This window comes from Salmo salar, chromosome 10 (genome assembly GCF_965601325.2).
Source record: "Salmo salar chromosome 10, fSalSal1, whole genome shotgun sequence".
Lineage (NCBI taxonomy): Eukaryota > Metazoa > Chordata > Actinopteri > Salmoniformes > Salmonidae > Salmo > Salmo salar.
This window is the reverse complement of record NC_138300.1, coordinates 51,434,744-51,458,077: the sequence shown is the minus strand read 5'-3', so window position 1 is coordinate 51,458,077 and position 23,334 is coordinate 51,434,744. Positions and strand designations below refer to the sequence as shown.

General features: G+C 45.3%; 1 protein-coding gene across 1 annotated transcript; it reads left to right on the top strand.

Annotated features, from left to right (window-relative positions):
• The first annotated feature begins 500 nt into the window (after positions 1–500).
• On the top strand, positions 501–23,301 carry aspm (assembly factor for spindle microtubules). The gene is made up of 30 exons (XM_014123543.3): positions 501–947; positions 1,197–1,340; positions 1,520–2,993; positions 4,679–4,774; positions 4,904–5,005; positions 6,206–6,352; positions 7,001–7,240; positions 7,408–7,475; positions 7,572–7,713; positions 7,935–8,065; positions 8,221–8,396; positions 8,520–8,665; positions 9,990–10,075; positions 10,206–10,418; positions 12,030–12,234; positions 12,337–12,485; positions 12,697–12,825; positions 12,951–13,145; positions 13,383–17,447; positions 17,584–17,733; positions 17,843–17,943; positions 18,121–18,280; positions 18,383–18,592; positions 18,807–18,956; positions 19,133–19,324; positions 19,499–19,691; positions 20,116–20,270; positions 20,481–20,657; positions 22,191–22,363; positions 22,619–23,301. The coding sequence occupies exons 1-30, from the start codon at positions 654–656 to the stop codon at positions 22,719–22,721; spliced, it is 9,966 nt and encodes a 3,321-aa protein (XP_013979018.2). The 5' UTR covers positions 501–653; the 3' UTR covers positions 22,722–23,301.
• Positions 23,302–23,334: the final 33 nt, after the last annotated feature.

The following is a 23,334-nucleotide window of genomic DNA, read 5'->3' as shown; positions in this document are numbered from 1 at the left end:
AATCAAACACAAATCAAGTACCAGTCAATGCAATTTCATTTACATGATTTTGTACAACATTTGTTCCACTGGTTAACTTTTGAATTGGACAACAGAAGGCCAAACGTAGCACTCACTATATGGGTCAAATTATTTTCGCCAACAAGCATTGCATCACGTATCAACATTTATTTACTAATTTAGTAGGCTATGTGGAAGACATAGCCCCGCCTGAATGTTGTCTTAAGTGATAAGAATACACTGTCTGAACCGTGAATGCACATCCACTGTAGATTATAACTTCTAGCTAAAAACTGCTACAAAATCTAATATCAACCTCGCCCCTTCCTGAGTTGCATCTGATGACTGTCGTGTGCATCTCGGAGTAGGCGCGGCTTATGGCAGTTTAAACATGTTGAGGATCTCTGATTGGCCATTCATTGTTTACCCCGCAGCGATTGGAACATGAAGCGGCCAACCTACGATATGATTGGCTAACAAACTAAAGAGAAATTCAAACTGAACGTAACTATTAACAGAGAAAGGTGTTTTCAGGCAGTTAACGTTAGCGCGTTGTAGAGAATAGTAAGAAAAATAATTTCTTTAATTAGCGCGATATTTCTTGAGATGATTCGGTGACTAACTTGCGTTGATTTCTACAGAGAAGTTTGGAAATGGCTCAGTTATCAGCGAGGGGAGGTTTCCTGGATTTTAGTCCCATCAAGAAAGAAGATTCATCTGCTGTTTCTTATGGCAATAAAGAAAACAATAGTTCCCATCCAGTTTTGAGTTTAATTCAGTTTTCAAGGGCTCCGTTTGTAACATTTGGAAATGTAAAGTTGGGATCTTCCAAATCATCAGTTCTTTGCATTGAGAATCCTGTTGAAGATGCAAACATAGAGGTGGCAATTGATAAGATTGCATCGACGAAAGGCTTTTCCGTGGATCAAACCCGATTTACAATTCAGGTAAGGGCTAGCTAGCATGTGCTCAAATATAATACTATAACTAGTTAGCTAACTTAACGTTAGATGGCAACGAGTGGGGCTAGTTGGCATGACATTCACCAAGTTAACGTTTTGTTAGCTGTCAGATGTAACGTAAACTAGCTAGCCAGCCAACAGTTGTCACATTTGTTTTCAAGTTCTACTAGCTAGCTAGCCATACATTTTACCCGTAGCTAGCTAACGTTATTTCCCCTGTCGTTTTTTTCCCAGCCTGAGGAACATGTCAATTTGACAATAACTTGGACACCGATAGAGGAAGGTGGTATTCGAGAGCTGATCACTTTCATTGCCAATGGGGTGGTCAAACACCAAGCCATTTTGCTCGGTAGAGCAGACGCACCTAAAAAGAGAAAGGTAACGTACTTAAAAAAAATATATATATATATATATATTATGCGTCGCATACTAACTAATTCACACTAATATCAACATGTAACCTAAGAAATCCAATTTCATTTGAACTATTTAAAAGCATCACAAATGCTCTATAAATAACTACAAATCACTTCATGTTATTTATTCCTTTGTTACAGAAGAGTCTGTGGGACTCAATCAAAAGCAAGAAGGCATTTGATCTATCAGACCCACCAAGGGGGAAGAAACACTCTGTGTCTTCCCTGAAGATGGCAGCCAACAAGACCTTCCATGTGTCCCGGACACCACAGTACAGACGGGAGAAGGTTCGCAGCCCGCTTGCCTCACTTAACAAAAAAGCCTGCACACCTGTCGAAGGGCAGACATTTAAGCAGGATGTGTTGGGACAGTTGAGTTTTGACAATGTCCAAAATAACTCGCCAGTTGTCTTTCTAGTCCCCGCTGCAAAGCTCATCGATTCCTCTGATGCAGCAGCCAGCTACAGTTGCCCAGTAGGCACACCTGAGTGCAGAGACCTCACCAGACTACTGAACACGACTGTGTCCCCTGTAGGCACTCCAGAGAGGTTTCAAAAGCTGATGCCCCGTATTCAGTCTATACAGAGCCCAGCCCCTGTGATTGATGACACTGTTGCGGACATAAGCCATACAGTGTTGGCCGGAACACCAGTGTTGTCTGTGAGAGATGCACTGGTCTTGATTGAGTCAGATCTAACTCATGTGGTTGGTGCAAGCCCTCCAAATGCGTGCTCTAGCTTTGATTTCTCCCACTCCTTGGAGTCAGCAAATGGAGAGAAGAATTGTGGCCCTGTCAAATCTGTGATTGACCTCAAAGCCCTGTCTGAAAGCCCCATCAAGTCAGATCCTGCACAGCCTAGACTAACCTTCTTCATCAAACCAAAACGTGTTACTGACAAGGAGGGTAGAGTAGAGGTTGGAGAAGTTCTTCCTCAATCCAAAAAGGTTACTTTCACCTCCACCACAGTCATCAAAAGCAAACCAGCCCCTGTCCAGGTACGCAGTCCTGGGGTGAGGAGAATCAAAACCTCTAGGCGCCGTCTCCTGGAGAAAACACTGGAGCTGTCTGGAGACAGTGGCCATTCAGAGTCAAGCCCTGGTACTACAGTTACCCCTGGTCTCCCTGTCATAGACTCTGATGCAAACCATGATTCTCCATTAATTATCTCCCCACGGGAGGCCAGGCTGCAGGTGCTGGAGTCAATTTCCTATAGCCCAGTGTTTTTGGATGATATCCCTGCTCCAGTCAACCTCTCCCTCAGCTCTCCTCTGCCTATGAACCCCCCCACTGGTGGCCCCCAGCACCTTGGCCTGGACGATTCCATTCTGGGAGCCACTCAGCTCCACACAGCACCAGTAGTGGAACCTCTACCTGACCGGGCAGGTGTGTTTCCTGTTTACAACCAGAGCCAGTTTGACGTGAGGGTGGTGCGGAGCAAAAAGAGGAAGAGCGATGAGTTTCTGAGGGATGGAGGGGAGAAAGTGGAGGATGCTGTGGAGAAAACGTTCCATGTGAAAAAGAGTAGGGTGTCAACAGTGGTGAAGGCACCCAACAGACCAGCTCAGCAGAAGGGGTTCAGTGCCTCCTCTCACAGGCAGCACACAAAAACATCAGGTGAGTTGGTAAATGTTGATTTTTGACATTTCCACGGTATTCTCTGTAAATTGAATTGATTTTAACCATTGTGCACATTGACTTGTGTGGTGCAGCAAGGCTAGGGGAGGGCGAACTCCAGTTGAGCACTGTTAACAAGGGTGGCAGCATTCTAATGGACTGCTTTGGAGTAGTAGGGCCAAGCTTAGAAAGCATGAGGACTGTTAACGAGGATGGCAGCATTCTAGTGGAGTAGTAGGGCCAAGCTTAGAAAGCATGAGGACTGCTGACTAGGGGAACAAGCTGCAGTTGAGCACAGTTCCCTTAAAGAGGGTGTGGCAGCCCTCCTAATTGACTGCCTGAAGACTTAAAGGTGTGCAGCTGTCACTATGGGGGGAGCATTCTCTAGAGCAGTGGTTCCCAAATTTTTATAGTCTCGTACCCCTTCAAACATTCAACCTCCAGCCGTATCCCCTCTAGCACCAGGGTGTGTTTTGCCATCATTGTAAGCCTGCCACACACACACTATATGATACGTTTATTAAACATAAGAATGAGTGAGTTTGTCACAACCCGGCTTGTGGGAAGTGACAAAGAGCTCTTTATAAGACCAGGTCACTAATAATAATCATCAATAATTTTGCTCTTCGTTTAACCATCTTGCATATAAAACCTTATTTGTTCATCGAAAAGGGTGAGTAACTCACCTCAGGTTAATGAGAAGGGTGTGCTTGAAAGGATGCACATATAACTCTGCAATGTTTTATTGGAGAGAGTCTGTCTTAAATCATTTTCCACACAGTCTGTGCCTGTATTTAGTTTTCGTGCTAGTGAGGGCCGAGAAACTACTCTCACATAGGTACGTGGTTGCAAAGGGCATCAGTGTCTTAACAGCGTGATGTGCCAAGGCAGGATACTCTGAGCGCAGCCCAATCCAGAAATCTGGCAGTGGCTTCTGATTTAAATGACATTTTCACAGAACTGCTTGTTGCCATTTCAATGAGGCTCTCCTGTTCAGATATCGTTAAGTGGACTGGAGGCAGGGCATGAACGGGATAACAAATCCAGTTGTTTGTGTCATCTGTTTTGGGAAAGTACCTGCGTAATTGTACCCAACTTAATGTGATTGGATGTTAATTATTTGTCTTGGCTGCCTCTATTGATGTTATTTTGCTGAACACTAGATTATTAAAATGTGTGTTTAACAGTGAAACGAGGCTACACAGGCGAGAGAAACTCACCCAAATGTGTAGCCCCATTGGAAAATATAATTGTTTACATTTTGAAAAATGTGAATCACATTTCTATTTTGTGTATCTCCGACGGCATTGCGCGTACCCCTGGGGTTGGAATACCTGCTCTAGAGCGCACATCCTGTCAGGTATGGCTAGGACTGATTTTTATGATTTGCAGCGTTTAAGCTTTTGGCTAGTCTTGTTCACTTCATGCTTTAGTTTTCTAAGTTTAAATTCTGGCCCTGTAGAGCTCTGGAAGAGCCAGAATTCTATTTTCCTTTTGTTAATTAAAGCCTCTTTGTTTGCACCACGCTCCTGTCTGAGTCAACCTTTTGTCACTGCCTATGCCTGGCCTCCAAGACAGTGTGAAACCCCGTGCACTGTCACGACATGCCTATTGCTATGAATATTTAACATTCCCTGGTCTATACTTCTTAAATGATGTGATCTGTGTGTATTCTTGTTTTTCAGCTTCTGTGCGTACTAGTTCTGCCTCCTCCATTATGGCTCCAAAGTCTGTTTCCCCTGCCCAAGCCAAGCAGCCAGCTCCAAAACCTGGCCAGCGAGGTACAAAAAGCTTGTCCTACAATGTGGAAAACAAGACAGTACACTGTAGATGTGTTGTATTGGTAAATTAGTAGGCCACTTTCTATGTGGAAGAGTTTTGCATATCTTTGTTTTCTACTCTGATCATAGGTGCACAGTCTTTGAAATCATTTGGTGGCTCATCTGTAAAAACTGCAAAGATTGTAGCTGTGGCCCAGTCAAAGCTCACATTCACCAAGCCTGGTCAAACAGGTAAGCTAGCCCTTTTCATACATACATACATGCATACACTAACTAACTACATGGCCAAAAGTATCCCTTCAAATGAGTGGTTTTGGCTATTTCAGCCACACCTGTTGCTGAAAGGTGTGAAAAAAATCAACCAAACAGCCATGCATTGGCTGTAGAATGGCCTTACTTAGGAGCTCAGTGACTTTCAACATGGCACCGTCATAGGATGCCACCTTTCCAAGTTAGTCAAGGTTCTGCCCTGCTAGAGCTGCCATGGTCAACTGTAAGTGTTATTGTGAAGTGGAAACGTCTAGGAGCAACACCGGCTCAGCCGTGAAGTGGTAGGCCACAAGCTCAAAGAACGGGACCACCGACGCTTACAAACTGACTCTGGAAGGAACGTCAGCACAAGAACTGTTGGTTGAGAGCTTCATGAAATGGGTTTTCATGGCTGAGCAGCCGCACAAGCCTAAAATCACCATGTGCAATGCCAAGCGTCGGTTGGAGTGGTAGAAGGCTAGTCACCGTTGGACTCTGGAGCAGTGGCAACGCGTTTTCTGGAGTGATGAATCACGCTTCACCATCTGGCAGTTTGACGGACGAATCTGGGTTTGGCGGATGCCAGGAGAACGCTACCTGCCCCAATGCTGTTTGGTGGAGGAGGAATAATAGTCTGGGGTTGTTTTTCATGGTTCAGGCCCCTTAGTTCCAGTGAAGGGAAATCTTAACGCTACAGCTTACAATGACATTCTAGACGATTCTGTGCTTCCAACTTTGTGGCAACAGTTTGGGAAAGACCCTTTACTGTTTTTAGTATGACAATTCCCCCGTTCACAAAGCGAGGTCTGCACATAAATGGTTTGTCAAGATCGGTGTGGAAGAACTTGACTGGTCTGCACAGAGCCCTGACCTCAACCCCATCAAACACCTTTGGGATGAATTGGAACGCCAACTGTGAGCCAGGCCTAATCGCCCAACATCCTCTCACAACCTCTCACGCTCTTGTGGCTGAATGGAAGCAAAGTCCCCTCTGGCAATGTTCTTCTAGAAAAGCGGAGGCTGTTCTAACAGCAAAAGGGGGACCAACTCCGTATTAATACCCATGATTTTGGAATAAGATGTTCAACGATCAGGTGTCCACATACTTTTGGCCATGTGGTGTGTGTGTGTGTATAGATAGATATATCTCTTTCTCTTACGGAACATACTTGTCACTTGCAGCCATACCAAGACACCCGATGCCGTTCGCTGCGAAGAACATGTTCTATGATGAGCGCTGGATAGAGAAACAGGAGACTGGGTTTACCTGGTGGATCAACTACGTCCTCACCCCTGATGACTTCAAGGTCAACACGGAGGTCACCAAAGGTAATGTTCACCTGGCTAGAGCAAGACGGTGACGTAGAGTACTGTTAGTTCCGAGACTCTCACCCTGACGTGTTGTCTTGGTGTGCTAGAGCTCTCGTGGAGGGACCACTGTTCTTATTCACTGACTGGACCTGCTATAGACCACATGGGCCATGACGGCTTCCTACTTGGAACCCTGCTACCCATGGGCATTTGTGGCATGATAGTCAACTGATGGCATGATGTTGAATTTTCATATAGTGGTTCTAATCAGTGGATAAGATAACAATTTAGTATTTTTGAAGGTAGGCCTTGAAATACATCCACAGGTACACCTCCAATTGACTCAAATGATGTCAATTATTCTATCAGAAGCTTCTAAAGCCATGACATCATGCACAGTCAACTTAGTGTATGTAAACTTCTGACCCACTGGAATTGTGATACAGTGAAGTAATCTGTCTGTAAACAATTGTTAGAATAATTACTTGTGTCATGCACAAAGTAGATGTCCTAATCGACTTGCCAAAACTATAGTTCAACAAGACATTTTTGGAGTGGTAGAAAAAACAGCTTTAATGACTCCAACCTAAGTGTATGTAAACTTCCGACTTCAACTGGATATAGAATTCCATTGCTTCGTATCTCACCATCTCTCTTGATGTGTAGTGAATGCCGTATCCCTGGCGATGGGCGGTAATGACAAGTTTGCCGTCAACAAGGCTCCCACCAAAGAGGAGATGTCGTTTAGTACTTACACTGCCAGGCGGCGGCTCAACCGGCTGCGTCGCTCCGCCTGCCAGCTTTTCACCTCCGAGCCCATGGTCAAAGCCATCCAGAGGCTGGAGTTGGAGGTGGAGGCTAGAAGGTTACTGGTACGCGGGGATCGGCATCTTTGGAAGGACATCGGTATGTATGCACAGTGGCGTTAGACATATTTAACAGTCTGATTCATATGGATGTGCGTTAAAACTCGAGTTGAATTAAAAGTTATGTCATTTCTAAGTAGTAGTACGCATATTCAAAGGTTCAGGTCCAAAAGCCAATGCAAAGTTGTTTTTTCCTTGTTTTTTTAGGGGAACGCCAAAAGGTTCTCAACTGGCTTCTATCGTACAATCCTCTTTGGTTACGGATTGGACTTGAGGTAGGCAGTCAGATATTGGTTTTATTTGTTTCATGTTTTTTTCCCTATATGTCTATTGTCCATGTTGAAGTCTCATGAAATGCAACCTGTTTTCAGACTATCTACGGGGAGATGATCTCACTGGAGAGCAACAGTGACATCATGGGCTTAGCCTTGTTCATTCTGAAACGTCTGCTGTGGAACCCTGACATCGCTGCGGAGTTCAGACATGCCAAAGTACCCAACCTCTACAAAGATGGTAACTCATTGCTCTCCTATCTTCCATTATGCTCAGCTTTTTTGTTGCTATTTTCAGTGATTTAAAAAAAAATATATATATATATATATTATTTATTTAAATCTATATATATTATTTATTTAAATCTATATATATAATTTATTTAAATCTGTTGAATGGAATATTCTATGAAGTGTATTATATTAGTTGGTCATTGATTGTTATTGGTCTATGTTGTGTAGGCCACGAGAAGGCGCTGTCTCGTTTCACTCTGAAGAAGCTTCTCCTCCTGGTGTGCTTCCTGGATAAAGCCAAAGAGTCCAGGATGATCGAACATGACCCCTGTCTGTTCTGTATGGATGCAGAATTCAAGGTAAGGTGACACCAACTCCCATGGCCACAAATTAAGTAATCTGTCTGACAGACATTAACAGAGTTTGACTCTATTAAATTATTATCATTCCTTTGCAGCCCCCCCCCCCCCCGTAGTACCTCCCATTGATCTCTTGATTGTTTTTTATTCTCCAGACTACCAAGGACCTGCTGCTGGCGTTCTCCAGGGACTTCCTGAGTGGAGAGGGGATCCTCCCTCGTCACCTGGCTTACATGGGCCTACCGGTCTCCCACGTCCAGACGCCTCTGGACGAGTTCAACTTCGCTGTCAAGAATCTGTCCGTTGACCTTAAGTGTGGAATCCGTCTAGTGTAAGACATATTATCACACCTGTCATTTTGGTGTCATTGTTGGGGTGTAAAGAAAGCCTGCACAAAGTGTTGGCTCTCCATGTTAAGGGTTGGTGACTGTATTAGCGTATGTTTTTCTGTCAGGCGTGTGATGGAGCTGTTCATTCAGGACTGGAGCCTGTCCCATAAGCTGAGGATGCCTGCAATCAGTCGTCTGCAGAAGGTCCACAACGTTGACATAGCCCTGCAGGTGCTCCGAGCCAGAGGGGTTGACCTCAAGGATGAGCATGGTAAATTCACCTTTTTCTCTCCAATTCTTTGTCAAATAGAATTTGACAAAAATAATGAATGAGAAACTCTGCTAGTTAGACAGTGAGGTGTCCCAGTGAAGATTAACAGGTGACTGACTCTAAAAAGAAACGTATTGTTTTGAAAATGGCCCGTGGCATCGATATGATTCAAACATTTGTTCTAGTGTCAAAATGTACTACTAAGAGTGAATAGGATAATTTTGGTGAAAGTCAGTCTCGTCTAAAACAGATTTACAAGATAGGAAGAAATGGTATGTCACGGGATGAAGTGTACCGTAACAGTTTTTCTTGGGATAATTTTAATTCTGCCGACAGCACCCAAATAATAATCAATTCAGAGCACAGCTGCATGTGACTAGATCGTAATGGTCAATTTGGATTGACATTAGATACCCCTATAGGGCTAGTTATGGACCCTCATTAAATTAAATAATGTACATGGGACGTTAGCTCCAAATTTCAATGACTTAACTTAAAACCAATTTTAAATTGTAGAAATTCATGTACAAATATTGAAGGCTAAAAGATGTGCAACGTGAAAATATTGTTTCATTTACATTCTGTAATTTATTGACGGTCCCTAACTTCCCCCAGAGATGTGCTGTCCAAAGTTGAACCTACTTTGCGATAGTTGCACATCAGCCAGGTGAAGCTAATTGGCTAAATAATTTGGTTTAACGTTTCCCACCTGCAGACACACGAGACACCCGTATCAAACCACACGCTGAACAAACTTGTTTTAATTTCGTCGTGGCCGCTAGCGTTTCTTAATCAACCAAATCTAAAACTAGGCCAAATCAGGAAGTGCAGGGCCTCCCTAATGCTGCAGTGGTCTAAGGCACTGCATTGCAGTGCTTGAGGCATCACTACAGATCCAGGTTCGATCCCGGACTGTGTCGCAGCTGCCCACGACCAGGAGACCCATGAGGCGCCGCACAATTGGCCCAGCGTCGTCCGGGTTAAGGGACAGTTTGGCCTTCCGAGATGTCCTTGTCCCATTGTGGTCTAGCAACTCCTGTGGCAGGCCGGGCGCATACATGCTGACATGGTCGGCAGTTGTACAGTCTTTCCTCCGACACATTGGTGCGGCTGGCTTCCGGGTTAAGCGAGCAGTGTGTCAAGAAGCAGCGGCTGGGTCGTGTTTCGAAGGACGCATGGCTCTCAAACTTTGCCTCTCCAGAGTCAGTACAGTAGTTGCAGCGATGGGACAAGACTAACTACCAATTTGGATATCACGAAAAAGGGGTGAAAAAAAATCAGGAAGTGCAGTCGCTTTTTAACTAATTGCCATCATGTCTTCCAGATGCTGTCATTGACTCCAGAGATATTGTGGATGGACACAGGGAGAAGACACTGAGCCTGCTGTGGAAGATCATTTTTACCTTCCAGGTACATTTCATAACCTGACAATGACTTTGGATAAGTGTCGCTTCATCCACTCCCATTACAATAACACATTTTATCCCACATTCATCTCTGTTTTTATGAATGACCCCCCCCCCCCCCACCTTCTGTCCAGGTGGAGGTGCTTCTGGACGAGGACCAGCTGAGAGAAGAGATCAGTTTCCTCAAACACACCTGGACCACCAAACAGAGGCTGGCCTCACTGAGGGCCGACAAAGGTGTGCTGCAGAAGACTGCCAAGCCTAGACCCCCGTTCGAGCACAGTAGCTCAAAGATCACTCTACTCATGGAATGGGTCAGTGCTGTCTGCCAGTTCTACCACTTGAAGGTGAGTTTGTTGCTAGATCGAATCCCTGAGCTGACAAGGTAAAAATCTGTTCTGCCCCTGTTCCTAGGCCGTCATTGTAAATAAGAAATTGTTCTTAACCTGTTGAGGACAGACGTTCCGCTAGCGAACAGCCAATGGCATCGCACGGCGCGAAATACAAAACCAACTAAAATACCACAATTCAATTTTCTCAAACAATCAACTATTTTACACCATTTTAAAGATAAGACTCTCGTTAATCTAACCACATTGTCCGATTTCAAAAAGGCTTTACAGCGAAAGCAAAACATTAGATTATGTTAGGAGAGTACATAGACACAAATAATCACACAGCCATTTTCCAAGCAAGCATATATGTCACATAAACCAAAACCACAGCTAAATGCAGCACTAACCTTTGATCTTCATCAGATGACACTCCTAGGACATTATGTTATACAATACATGCATGTTTTGTTCAATCAAGTTCATATTTATATCAAAAACCAGCTTTTTACATTAGCATGTGATGTTCAGAACTAGCATACCCACCGAAAACTTCCAGTGAATTTACTACATTACTCACGATAAACGTTGACAAAATACATAACAATTATTTTAAGAATTATAGATACAGAACTCCTTTATGCAATCGCGGTGTCCGATTTTAAAATGGCTTTTCGGCGAAAGCACATGTTGCAATATTCTGAGTACATAGCTCGGCCATCACGGCTAGCTATTTTGACATCCGCCAACTTCGGGGTCACCTAAACTCAGAATTACTATTAGAAAAATTGGATTACCTTTGCTGTTCTTCGTCAGAATGCACTCCCAGGACTTCTACTTCAACAACAAATGTTTTGGTTCCAAATAATCCATAGTTATATCCAAATACCTCCGTTTTGTTCGTGCGTTCAGGTCACTATCCGAAGGGTAACGCGCGAGCGCATTTCGTGACAAATGTCAAAATATTCCATTACCGTACTTAGAAGCATGTCAAACGCTGTTTAAAATAGATTTTTATGCTATTTTTCTCGTAAAATAGCGATAATATTCCAACCGGGCAACGTTGTATTCGTTCAAAGACTGAAAGAAAAACATGGCGGGTTCTCGTGACCGCGCATCTCCAGTCTCACTGTCCCCAGGCTGACCACTTACAAACTCTGCTCCTATACTTTGCCCAGAGACAGCAGACACCCCATTCCAATTTCAGGTGGCTTTAGAGAGCCAATGGAAGCCTTAACGTGTCACGTTATAGCACAGATGCTGTAATTTTGATAGATGTAACAGAAGGACAACAAATTGTCAGACAGGGCACTTCCTGCATGGAATCTTCTCAGGTTTTGGCCTGCCATATGACACCATTCAAACAGTTTTAGAAACTTTAGAGTGTTTTCTATCCAAATCTACTAATTATATGCATATTCTAGTTTCTGGGCAGGAGTAGTAACCAGATTAAATCGGGTACGTTTTTTTTATCCGGCTGTGAAAATACTGCCCCCTATCCCAAAGAAGTTAACTGACTTGCCTAGTTAAATAAAAATAAAAAATCAGGTAATCTTTTTAAACAACTTAATACTTCACATACATGCATTTTATGGTCAGCCATTTTGAATTGATCTCTTTTTCCAGGCAGAGAACTTCACGGTGTCGTTCTCAGACGGTCGTATCCTCTGCTACCTGATCCACCACTACCACCCCAGCCACCTACCGGCAGACAGCGTCAGCCACAACACCACCCAAACTGTGGAGTGCTCCCAGAGAGGACGAGTTGAACTCAACAGCTCCTCTAGCGACTCGGACATCTCCTTTGACACCTGGCCCACCACACAAAATGGTATTTCTTCCCAAAATGCATCCATTTAGTGAAGCAGTTAAAACGTTTTCATTGCGTAAGTAGAAAATGGGCAGGTTATTTTTATTCTGTTATTGTTAATAGGCCTAGTGTCGCCATCAATGGAGTTCAAAGAGCTTCTGGAGAATGAGAAGAATAACTTCAGGCTGGTCAACACTGCAGTGTCTGACCTGGGAGGGGTTCCTGCCATGATGAACCCTGCTGACATGTCAAACACTATCCCAAATGAGAAGGTGGGAGGTGCTTTATGATCTACCAAGGTTGGACTGTGCATTTATTTTCTCAGGGAAAACTAGGGAACTGTTTCAACTTTGATTCATTTCGATACATTCTTGTAATTGTCAGTGCCTTTTTTTTTTTAATTATTATTATTTATTTTTTTTTACAAAAATGCTGAATCTCAAGTGTTTCCAGATCCATTTGATCTGTGTTTCTCTGTTCCAGGTGGTGACATGTTACCTGTCCTTCCTGTGTGCCCGTCTCCTGGACCTGCGGAATGAGACCCGTGCTGCCAGGGTCATCCAGGAAGCTTGGAGAAAGTACCGGCTGAAGAAGGATCTGAAGCTTTACCAGGTTACATCTAGTCTATATTACCTGTCAAAGTTACTGTTTTTCTGTGATTTTCTGTTTGGTGCAGATGTCATCTCTTGTACATGGAAAAACTTCTCACATCTCATCTATCCCCTCATCTGGTATAGGAAAGGACTGTAGCTGCGGGGAAGATCCAGGTGCTGGTCAGGCAGTTTCTCCAGAGACGCAGAGCTGTCTGTCAGACAGCTGCAGCCATCCGCATCCAGGCTGCATGGAGGGGCTACAAGGCACGGAACGCCCTGACACTGAGGAGAAAGGCTCTACTCTGGGCTCTCCAGGTTGCTGCTGCTACCACCATCCAAGTATGTTTGTTATTATTATAGAATTTCATATATCTGCTGTTGTTCCTACCTACCCACCCACCCATCATGCTCATACTTAGTAACCTACTCACCATTAGTTATAGCTATACTACATGCATGAGGTATAGTATGTAAAGTAATCTCTGCCAGTTTGCATCACTGTGGAAAGATCTTGAACAGTATTGATAACTGGTAACTGGTTTTGAGTTATCTAAGCACATTTCACTTGTCAAACAGGCACAATGGAAGAAGTATGTTACCTTGAAAAACTACCAGCGCTTGAGATTGCACGTTGTTAAAGTTCAAGCTCTCTGGCGGATGAAGATGGCAGTCACTACCTACAGAAGGACACAGTGGGCTGCAACAGTAATTCAGAAGCATGTTAGGGCCTCGACTCTGGCAAGGGAAGAGCGTGAACGTTACTGCTCACTAAGATCGGCAGCTGTCAAAATCCAGAGAAACTATCGGAGACGGAAGACTCGGAGACTGCAGAGGGAGAACCATGCTGCCACAGTGATACAAACTGCATTTAAGAAATGGCACAGTGACAAAATGTCCCGAAGGACCGCAGCTGCCCTGAAGATTCAGTCTTGCTACAGAATGCGCAGGTGCCTAGAACAGTACATGAGCACCCAGCGGAGCGCCATCCTCATTCAGACTTGGTGTAGAGGGCATGCACAGAGACGTAACTTTGAGACATTGAAACTGCAGCATCACTCTGCCACTATCATCCAAAGTGCTTTTAGGGCAAGCACGGTCAGAAAACAGATGGCGACGATGAGACAATCCTCAGTCGTGATTCAGCGTTGGTTCAGGGCCTCTGTACAAAGAGATGCAGGGAGGCAACAGTTCCTGAAAATGAGATGTGCTGCTGTTACCATACAGTCCGCTTATCGTGGACATACGGCTCGGAGACTAATGCAACAACAGAATCAGGCAGCCACAGTCATCCAGACAACTTTCATGAAGTTTGTGGCCAGAAGAAAATTCTTGTCCTTGAAAAAATCTGCGATTGTTGTCCAACAGAGATTTCGAGCCAAGCTAGTAGGGGGGAAATCAAGGAAAGAATATATGGCCCTCCAATATTCTGCATTGAGAATACAATCTATCTGGAGAGGTAGGGCCGAGAGGAAGAGGAAGGAAAAACTGCATAAATGCGCCACACTCATTCAGTCGTCCTACCGTAGACATGTGTTGCAGTCACAGTTCAGGTCGAGAAAGGAGGCTGCTTTGGCCATCCAAAGCCAGTACAGAGCTTATAGGGCAGGGAAAACGATTAGAACTGACTATCTCCTGGTCAAGAAAGCTGCTGTTACTGTACAAGCCAGGTTCCGTGGCATGAGAGTTAGGCAAGAGCAGAGTCAAAAACACCAGGCCGCCACTGTCCTTCAGTCAGTAGTGAGAGTCTTTCTCTGTAGAAGACGATATGTGTTACTGCAACGTGCCGCTATAGTCCTCCAGTGTCGGTACCGGGCTCTTGTAGCAGGCAGAACACAGCGAGCGCAGTACAGCCAGCTGAAATTGGCCACTGTAAAGCTACAGGCTGCTTACCGGGGAGACACAGTCCGAAGAGACCTAAGGACGAAACACCAAGCTGCTATGGTCATCCAAGCTCGGTTAAGAATGCACAAAGTGCGTCAGGCCTATATTGCCACAAAGGTGGCGGCCATCATCGTACAGCAGCATTACAGGGCCAATCGGCTCCGAGATCTACAGATGCAGCAGTACACCTCAGTGAAGTCTGCTGCAGTTGTGATTCAGGCAGTGTATCGCGGTCACAGAGCAAGAATAGAGGTTGCTAGGATGCACCACTCAGCCATGGTCATTCAGAGGAGGTTCCTCACTTTCAGGGACAGGAAACGCTTCCTTGCGGTCAAAACTGCTGTTCTACTATGTCAACAGAGATGCAGGGATGTGGCCATGGTAAGAAAATACCAGAGGGACTATCTGTTGAGGCTTAGGGCAGCCACTGCTCTGCAAGCAGCTTTCAGAGGGATGAAGGTCCGGAAGCAGTTTCAGACTGAATGCAGAGCGGCCGTACTCATTCAATCTCACATCCGGAAACGCCTGCAGAGGGCGCACTATAAGAGGCTTCATTGGGCTGTAAACACAGTGCAGGCTCGTTACAGAGCCAACAAGAAGATGATTGAAGACAGGAAAGCACTGAGTGTAAAGAGGAGTGCTGTTGTCGTGTTACAGTCTGCCTTCCGGGGCATGCTATCCAGACAGCGCATGAGAGAGATGCACAAGGCCGCCAGTGTTCTCCAGAGAAGTTACAGGGCTCACTGCGTACGCCGACTATACCTCTCCTTGAGATCCTCTGTCCTTGCCATTCAACAAAAATATCGTGCCGCTGTTGCAGCGAAACAGCAGTTGCATCACTACCAACGAATGCGCAGTGCTACAATCCTGCTCCAAGCAGCATACAGAGGCCAGAGAGCCAGAAAGGAGACCAGTCTTCAACATCAAGCTGCCACCACGATCCAGGCTGCCTTCAGAAAGCACAGAGAGGAAGTCAAGTTCCAGGCCATGAGGTTTGCTGCCACCATCATCCAGAGATACTTCAGATCTCACATTCAAATGAAACAAGACCGAGACCAGTTCTTGACACTGAAGGATTCAGCCATAGTCCTTCAGGCAGCTTTCAGAGGGCGTTGTGTGCGCCATGACGTTGCTAAGATGAAGAGAGCTGCTTCTGTGATTCAGGCCAGCTTCAGGATGCACAAGGAGCAGGTCAAGTTCCAGGCCATGAGACTGTCTGCTGTCATCATTCAGAGGTTCTACAGATCTCACATTCAAATGAAACAAGACCGAGACAAATTCATAAAGCTCAGAGAGTCTGCCATAGTCCTTCAGGCAGCTTTCAGAGCATATCACATTCAACAAGATGCTAAGATGCACAGAGCTGCTTCTGTGATTCAGGCCAACTTCAGAATGCACAAGGAGCAGGTCAAGTTCCAGGCCATGAGACTATCTGCTGTCATCATTCAGAGGTACTACAGATCTCACATTCACATGAAACGAGACCGAGACAGATTCATTAAGATCAGAGAGTCCGCCATCGTCCTTCAGGAAGCTTTTAGAGAAATGATGGCCCTGAAGCAGTTTCAGACTGAATGCAGAGCGGCCGTACTCATTCAATCTCACGTCCGGAAACGCCTGCAGAGGGCGCACTATAAGAGGCTTCATTGGGCTGTAAACACAGTGCAGGCTCGTTACAGAGCCAACAAGAAGATGATTGAAGACAGGAAAGCACTGAGTGTAAAGAGGAGTGCTGTTGTCGTGTTACAGTCTGCCTTCCGGGGCATGCTATCCAGACAGCGCATGAGAGAGATGCACAAGGCCGCCAGTGTTCTCCAGAGAAGTTACAGGGCTCACTGCGTACGCCGACTATACCTCTCCTTGAGATCCTCTGTCCTTGCCATTCAACAAAAATATCGTGCCGCTGTTGCAGCGAAACAGCAGATGCATCACTACCAACGAATGCGCAGTGCTGCAATCCTGCTCCAAGCAGCATACAGAGGCCAGAGAGCCAGAAAGGAGATCAGTCTTCAACATCAAGCTGCCACCATGATCCAGGCTGGCTTCAGAAAGCACAGAGAGGAAGTCAAGTTCCAGGCCATGAGGTTTGCTGCCACCATCATCCAGAGATACTGCAGATGTTACATTCAAATGAAACAAGACCGAGACAGGTTAAAAAAGTGCAGAGTGTCTGCCATAGTCCTTCAGGCTGCTTTCAGAGGGTATCGTGTTCGACAAGACGTTGCTAAGATGTGCAGAGCTGCTACTGTGATCCAGTCTGCCTTCAGAAGACACCAGGCCAGGACACGGTACAACAAAACACAAGCCTCTGCCGTCACGATCCAAAGATGGTACAGATCATGCAACGTCCTCAGACGACAAAGGGATGATTACTTGGCCCTCCGAGAAGCTGCTGTGAAGCTTCAGTCAGCCATCCGTGGAACGCTGGCAAGAAGGCTGGCCAGACGCAAACGTGCGGCTGTCAAGATCCAGTCCGTGATACGCATGTCCATCCAACGGACAAGGTATCTGACCCTGCGAACCAGCACGGTAAAGCTGCAGTCTCACTGCAGGGCTTGGGTGGCGAGGAGGATATTCCTGAAGCGTCGGACAGCGGCCGCGACTCTCCAAAAGTACTACAGAGGCCGGCAGGCCCAGAGAGAGCAGCGATCCCTGTACCTAAAGACCCTGACCACTGTCAAAACGCTGCAGGCCAGAGTGCGTGGACACATCCAACTCAAGAGGTACCAGAATCTCAAGAGAAGTGCAGTCACAATTCAGGTCTGTACCAAAGTAATATTTCCTATATAGTCTGTTGATGTTAACATTCTTTGGATTTATTAAAAATACCTTAACTATATGCCAAAATTGGACCGTAAATGCAGTTGACAAAAATTACTGTTCCTTTTTCATTCAGGCATTTTACCGTGGAATGGTGGAGAGGCGACGGTTTCAGCATCAAAGGGCATCTGCTGCTATAATACAGGAACGTTTCAGGGCCCATCTCCTCTGCCAAAGAGAGAGGGCAAAGTACCTGGAAATGAAGAAGTCTGCTGTTCTTATTCAAGTTAGTAATCAATCGACGACTACTGCTAATAATATTCCGTACTGAGATGAATCAATGTTATTTTATTGATCATGGTCGAATGTTATCTTGTTGCTTGTTTGGATTGCAGGCAGTGTTCCGTGGTGACCTTGCCAGACAGAGTGCCAAGAATCGCCAGGTGGCTGTCGCCACAGTCCACCGATGTATGCAGACCAGGCATCTACGCAACAGGTAATAATACAACTTATCTTTTTTAGTTACTTGAGCATCAGAAATGGTTTGTCCTCTTAAGTTTCATAGATTGCTTTGATGACTAGGGTCCTGTCGACTTGTTTTGGATGTGCCTTACTTTACTATGGAAAAGTGGGCCTCAGTCAAATGAAGTGCTTTGGTTTTGTTTTCCTCCAGGTTCCTAGTGATCCAGCGTAGTGTAAGGGTCATTCAGTGCAGATGGAGGGAGACCTTGAAAGCCAGGGAAGAGCGTCACAACTTCCTGGTCATGAAAGCCGCCGCTGTTACAATCGAAGCGTCATGGAGAGGCCATGCGACCAGGAATCACCTGCGTAAGGTAAGACTATTTCATCTCATGGATCTAACCAGGTCCATCTTTCTTTTGATGGCCAACTCTGATGATTGAGTCATCCAGACTGAACCTCTATCTCCCCTCCAGGAGCAGAGGGCTGCGGTGCTGGTCCAGTCGTCCTTCCGGGGATGGGTCCAGAAACGGGCGTTCCAGAGACAAAAAGAGGCTGCCCTGGTCCTACAGAGGAGAGTCCGAGCTATGCAGCAGGCTAAAGCAGAGAGGGTCAAATACACACGTTTGAAACAGGCTACCATCACTGTCCAGGCTCACTGCAGAGGCTGGATCGTCAGAAGACAGGTAATAGAACTTACTGTGTAACCTGATCTAGGATCAGTTAAGCCTACGGTAAATCGTTAGTGTTACTATTTAGGATGGGTGAAATCAACTGACCCTGAATCAGTGGTAAATGCTGAGATTATTACAAGAAAGCCAACTGTCGCTTCTCTTCTATAGTGTTCTCAGAGAACACGAGATCGGAACACCATCTTTTGTTTTGTCCTCTGTCTTGTAGTTGAGAGACACGGCCTCTGCGGAGAGGAGGGTGCGTTTCTGCGCGGCTGTGTACCACCACCTCTGTGCTGTGAGGATCCAGAGAGCTCTGAGGTCACACTGGGCTCTGCAGTCTGCCAAGAGACAGATCACCTCTGTCATATTTATACAGGTACAACGTCATCCCTTTTTAACTACTGGAACCCCCCCAAACTGTATGTTGTCATCAATATGAGTTGAGAGTAACAAGACATCGCATCAGTTCTACTACTGGAGGGGGATCATTATGAATGGACAGTTCTGTTGAAGGACAGTAAACATGTCTTTCTGACATTTTGTTCCTGCCAGAGGTGGCTGAGAGCACGGCTCCAGAGGCGGCGATACCTGGAGGACAGGAGGAGGTTGGTCGTGGCCCAGAGGGCAGCCAGGAGTTGGTTAGCCCGCCGCCATCACGCCGCCTCCACCATCCAGCAGGCCGCCAGGACCTTCCTCCTCCGTAGGCGGGAACAGAGGGTTCAGCAGGGAATCATCAAGGCACAGGTACTGTACTGAGCCAGAGTCTCTGTTCAATACATTCAAGAGGGAATTAAGTTCCAGTCAGTACAGCATCCTTGCTTTATGTTGTCATTAGAAAAAAAATGAATGCTTTTTTCATTCTCTCCCTCTACTCCTCTCTCTTCACCACCCCTGGGTCTTATCCCTCTCTCTGTTTAGGCGTTGTGGCGAGGCCACCAGTCCAGAAAGCTCCATGACAATCGTAAAGTGGTGTCCATGAGGCATCGTCTGCGGAAGGTGTCTGAGGAGGTACGAGAGGAGGACCGGCTGTGCAACAAGACGTCCTGGGCCATCGAATACCTCCTCAAATACAAGCAGTTCTCCTATATCCTGGAGGCTCTGAAGAATCTGGGTGAGACCGCGCTCATCCCACTACACTGAAGCAATAATAGTCCTGAAATGACCATTACATGGAAATGTGAAAAATATCTTTACTGATATATGCAGGGTTAGAGCTAGTTGACAGCATGTCAGAGCTTAACGGCTGTTGGTAGAGTAGTACACTGGATGGTACTATTGGGGTATTGACATTTAACCATGTTAGGGAGACTGGTTGACTAACAGGAAGTGTGGGGGGTGGGGGCATTGACATGATGAACCATGTTAGGGAGACTGGTTGACTAACAGGAAGTCTGGGGGGGCGGGGGGGTGTATTGACATGATGAACCATGTTAGGGAGACTGGTTGACTAACAGGAAGTGTGGGGGTGTATTGACATGATGAACCATGTTAGGGGGACTGGTTGGCTAACAGGAGGTGGATGTTTGTTTATGCAGAGACCGCCACTAGGCTGTCCCCAGAGTGCTGTGAGCGTCTGGTGACGAGCGGAGCCACGCTGGTCATCTTCACGCTGATCCGCAGCTGCAACCGTAGCGTCCCCTCTATGGAGGTCATTACCTATGCCATCCAGGTGCTCCTCAACCTCTCCAAGGTGGGTCCTCCCTAACACCCCTTGTTGTGCACAGGCCTATATGGATACTTTTGAGTAGATGTCAATTCTGCCCAGATAAAACTATAATTCTTCCTGTTATTTTTACTTTGTAAAACAAAATGTTTGTTTAATTGTGAATATTCTCGGCCTTCGCTGCAGCCCTCCTGGCTCAATAGACTAACGCTGCGTGTTTCTTTCGCTCTTCATCAGTATGACAAGACAATCGAGGCAGTTTATGCGGTGGAGAACTCTGTGGACACACTGCTGGACCTGCTCCAGATATACAGGGAGAAGGCTGGAGACAAGGTGGCCGACAAAGGAGGCAGCATCTTCACCAAGGCCTGCTTCCTCCTGATCATCCTGCTACAGGACAAGTACAGGGCTCTGGTATGGCACTGCTGCTGCTTCTATTGCTACTGCTGCTTCTATTACTGCTGCTGCTTCTATTGCTGCTGCTGCTTCTATTGCTGCTGCTGCTTCTATTGCTGCTGCTGCTTCTATTGCTGCTGCTGCTTCTATTGCTGCTGCTGCTATATCTTTTGCTGCTGCTGCTATATCTTTGCTGCTGCTGCTATATCTTTTGCTGCTGCTGCTATATCTTTTGCTGCTGCTGCTATATCTTTTGCTGCTGCTGCTATATCTTTTGCTGCTGCTGCTATATCTTTTGCTGCTGCTGCTGCTATATCTTTTGCTGCTGCTGCTGCTATATCTTTTGCTGCTGCTGCTGCTATATCTTTTGCTGCTGCTGCTGCTATATCTTTTGCTGCTGCTGCTGCTATATCTTTTGCTGCTGCTGCTGCTATATCTTTTGCTGCTGCTGCTGCTATATCTTTTGCTGCTGCTGCTGCTATATCTTTTGCTGCTGCTGCTGCTATATCTTTTGCTGCTGCTGCTGCTATATCTTTGCTGCTGCTGCTGCTATATCTTTGCTGCTGCTGCTGCTATATCTTTTGCTGCTGCTGCTATATCTTTTGCTGCTGCTGCTATATCTTCTGCTGCTGCTGCTATTGCTGCTGCTTCTATTGCTGCTGCTGCTTCTATTGCTGCTGCTGCTTCTATTATCGCTGCTGCTATCTGCTTCTATTGCTGCTGCTGCTATCTGCTGCTATTGCTGCTTAAGCTATCTGCTGCTATTGCTGCTGCTGCTGCTGCTGATATCTGCTGCTATTGCTGCCATCTGCTGCTATTGCTGCCATCTGCTGCTATTGCTGCCATCTGCTGCTATTGCTGCCATCTGCTGCTATCTGCTTCTATTGCTGCTGCTTCTGCTATCTCTGCTGCTATTGCTGCTATCTCTGCTTCTATTGCTGCTGCGATGCTATCGCTGCTGCTGCGATGCTATCGCTGCGGTGCTTCTATTGCTGCGGTGCTTTTATTATTACTACTTTCCTAAAGAAAATAATGTACTTTTTACTTCATACATTTTCCCTGACACCCAAAAGTACTCGTTACATTTTGAATGCTTAACAGGACAGGAAAATGGTCTAATTTACAAACTTATCAAGAGAACATCCCTGGTCATCCCTACTGCCTCTGATCTGGTGGACTCACTAAACATGCATGCTCCATTTGTAAATTATGTTGGAGTGTGCCCTTGACTATCCGTAAATTAAAAAAACAAGAATGTTGTGCCGTTTGGATTGCCTAATAGAAATAATTTAAAATTGTTTATACTTTTGATACTCTCTTTTTGCAATTTACTTTTATAGTTTTACTCAAGTAATATTTTATTGGGTGACTTTCACTTGAGTAATTTTCTATTAAGGTGTATTTTTGCTTTTACTCAAGTATGACAAATGGGTTATTTTTCTGCTGCTACTTCAACCTGCGGCGGCTACTGCTGCTACTGCTTCTGTCTGACTGGTTAATGTTGTTCACAACTCAACATGTCTGACTTGGGTTGGTTTCTGTGGTCTTCAGGAAGTGAGGAAGCTTTCCAAGGCAGTTGACCGGCTCCGCAGCATCTACCGCCTCACTGCACGCAAACACAAGATGGATGCAGAGAGAACAGTGGTCAAGCAGAAGATGGGCGCATCCATAAATGGAAGCTTCATGGTCCCGGCAACCCCCCGCAAATCCAAGCCAGTGCCTAAGTGAGTACGCTGGTACCAGTACCATGGAACAAATGGGATAGTCCTAAAAGTGCAAACTGCCCACCCTGCATGTCTATCAAGCTAAATCAAGCGCATCAAGTATCTAGGTAACTGCTTAGGACTTAGAAAAGTTGCCCGAAACAATCTTTGTCAATAATGCTGATCCTACTTGAACCAAGTATGAGTAAGATGTACTCAAACTATTTCTTCAGTAAACCTGTTGTCACAGATTTTAATGCATTATTTTCTTCTCAGATTCTCCCCTGACTGGGTTCTCAGAAAGGACAAACTGCAAGACATCGTTGACCCTCTCCGAGCTGTACAGATGGTGGCTGACGTCTTCTCTATTGTGCTTTAAATATACTTAATGAAATATTTTCTTTAGCTTTTTCCATAGACATTTTTTTGTATAATTGTTTATTAAATGATACGCATATGATAATTGTATTTTTTTTTTATGTACTCTATGCTGATGTCCTTTTTTTTTTTTTTTTTTGCTTGTTAATGTTTTGATTCTATCTAGAAAAAGCTCCATGAGTTGTCTTTGATAACATTTGATTCAATAAGAAGACATGATGCAAGGTGTATACACTGATGGTTGGTGGCCACACGGTGGAAGCATTTAGGCTGTAGGTTAATGGATTGAATAAGGGTGAATTAAAGAACATGTAGACCTATTACTATTATCCCATGTTAATGATCTAAAAACCTCTGTGGGAGAAAAACACTAGAAGTCTCCTGACAATGGGTGAGTAACGTGGCGTTTTAACTGTCTAGATAGGTGTGTGTGTGAAGCATCTGGTTATAGAAAGACGTGATTTAGATCTAATTTGCACATGCCAAACAGAAAATATACCGGAGCGATTCTTGAATCCATTCTGTAAATATTTACTTTGACTGCCTACTGCTGTAAATAAAACATCTGATGTCACCTGAAAGAGCCTTGTGCTGTGACCACTTCCTGCCATGAG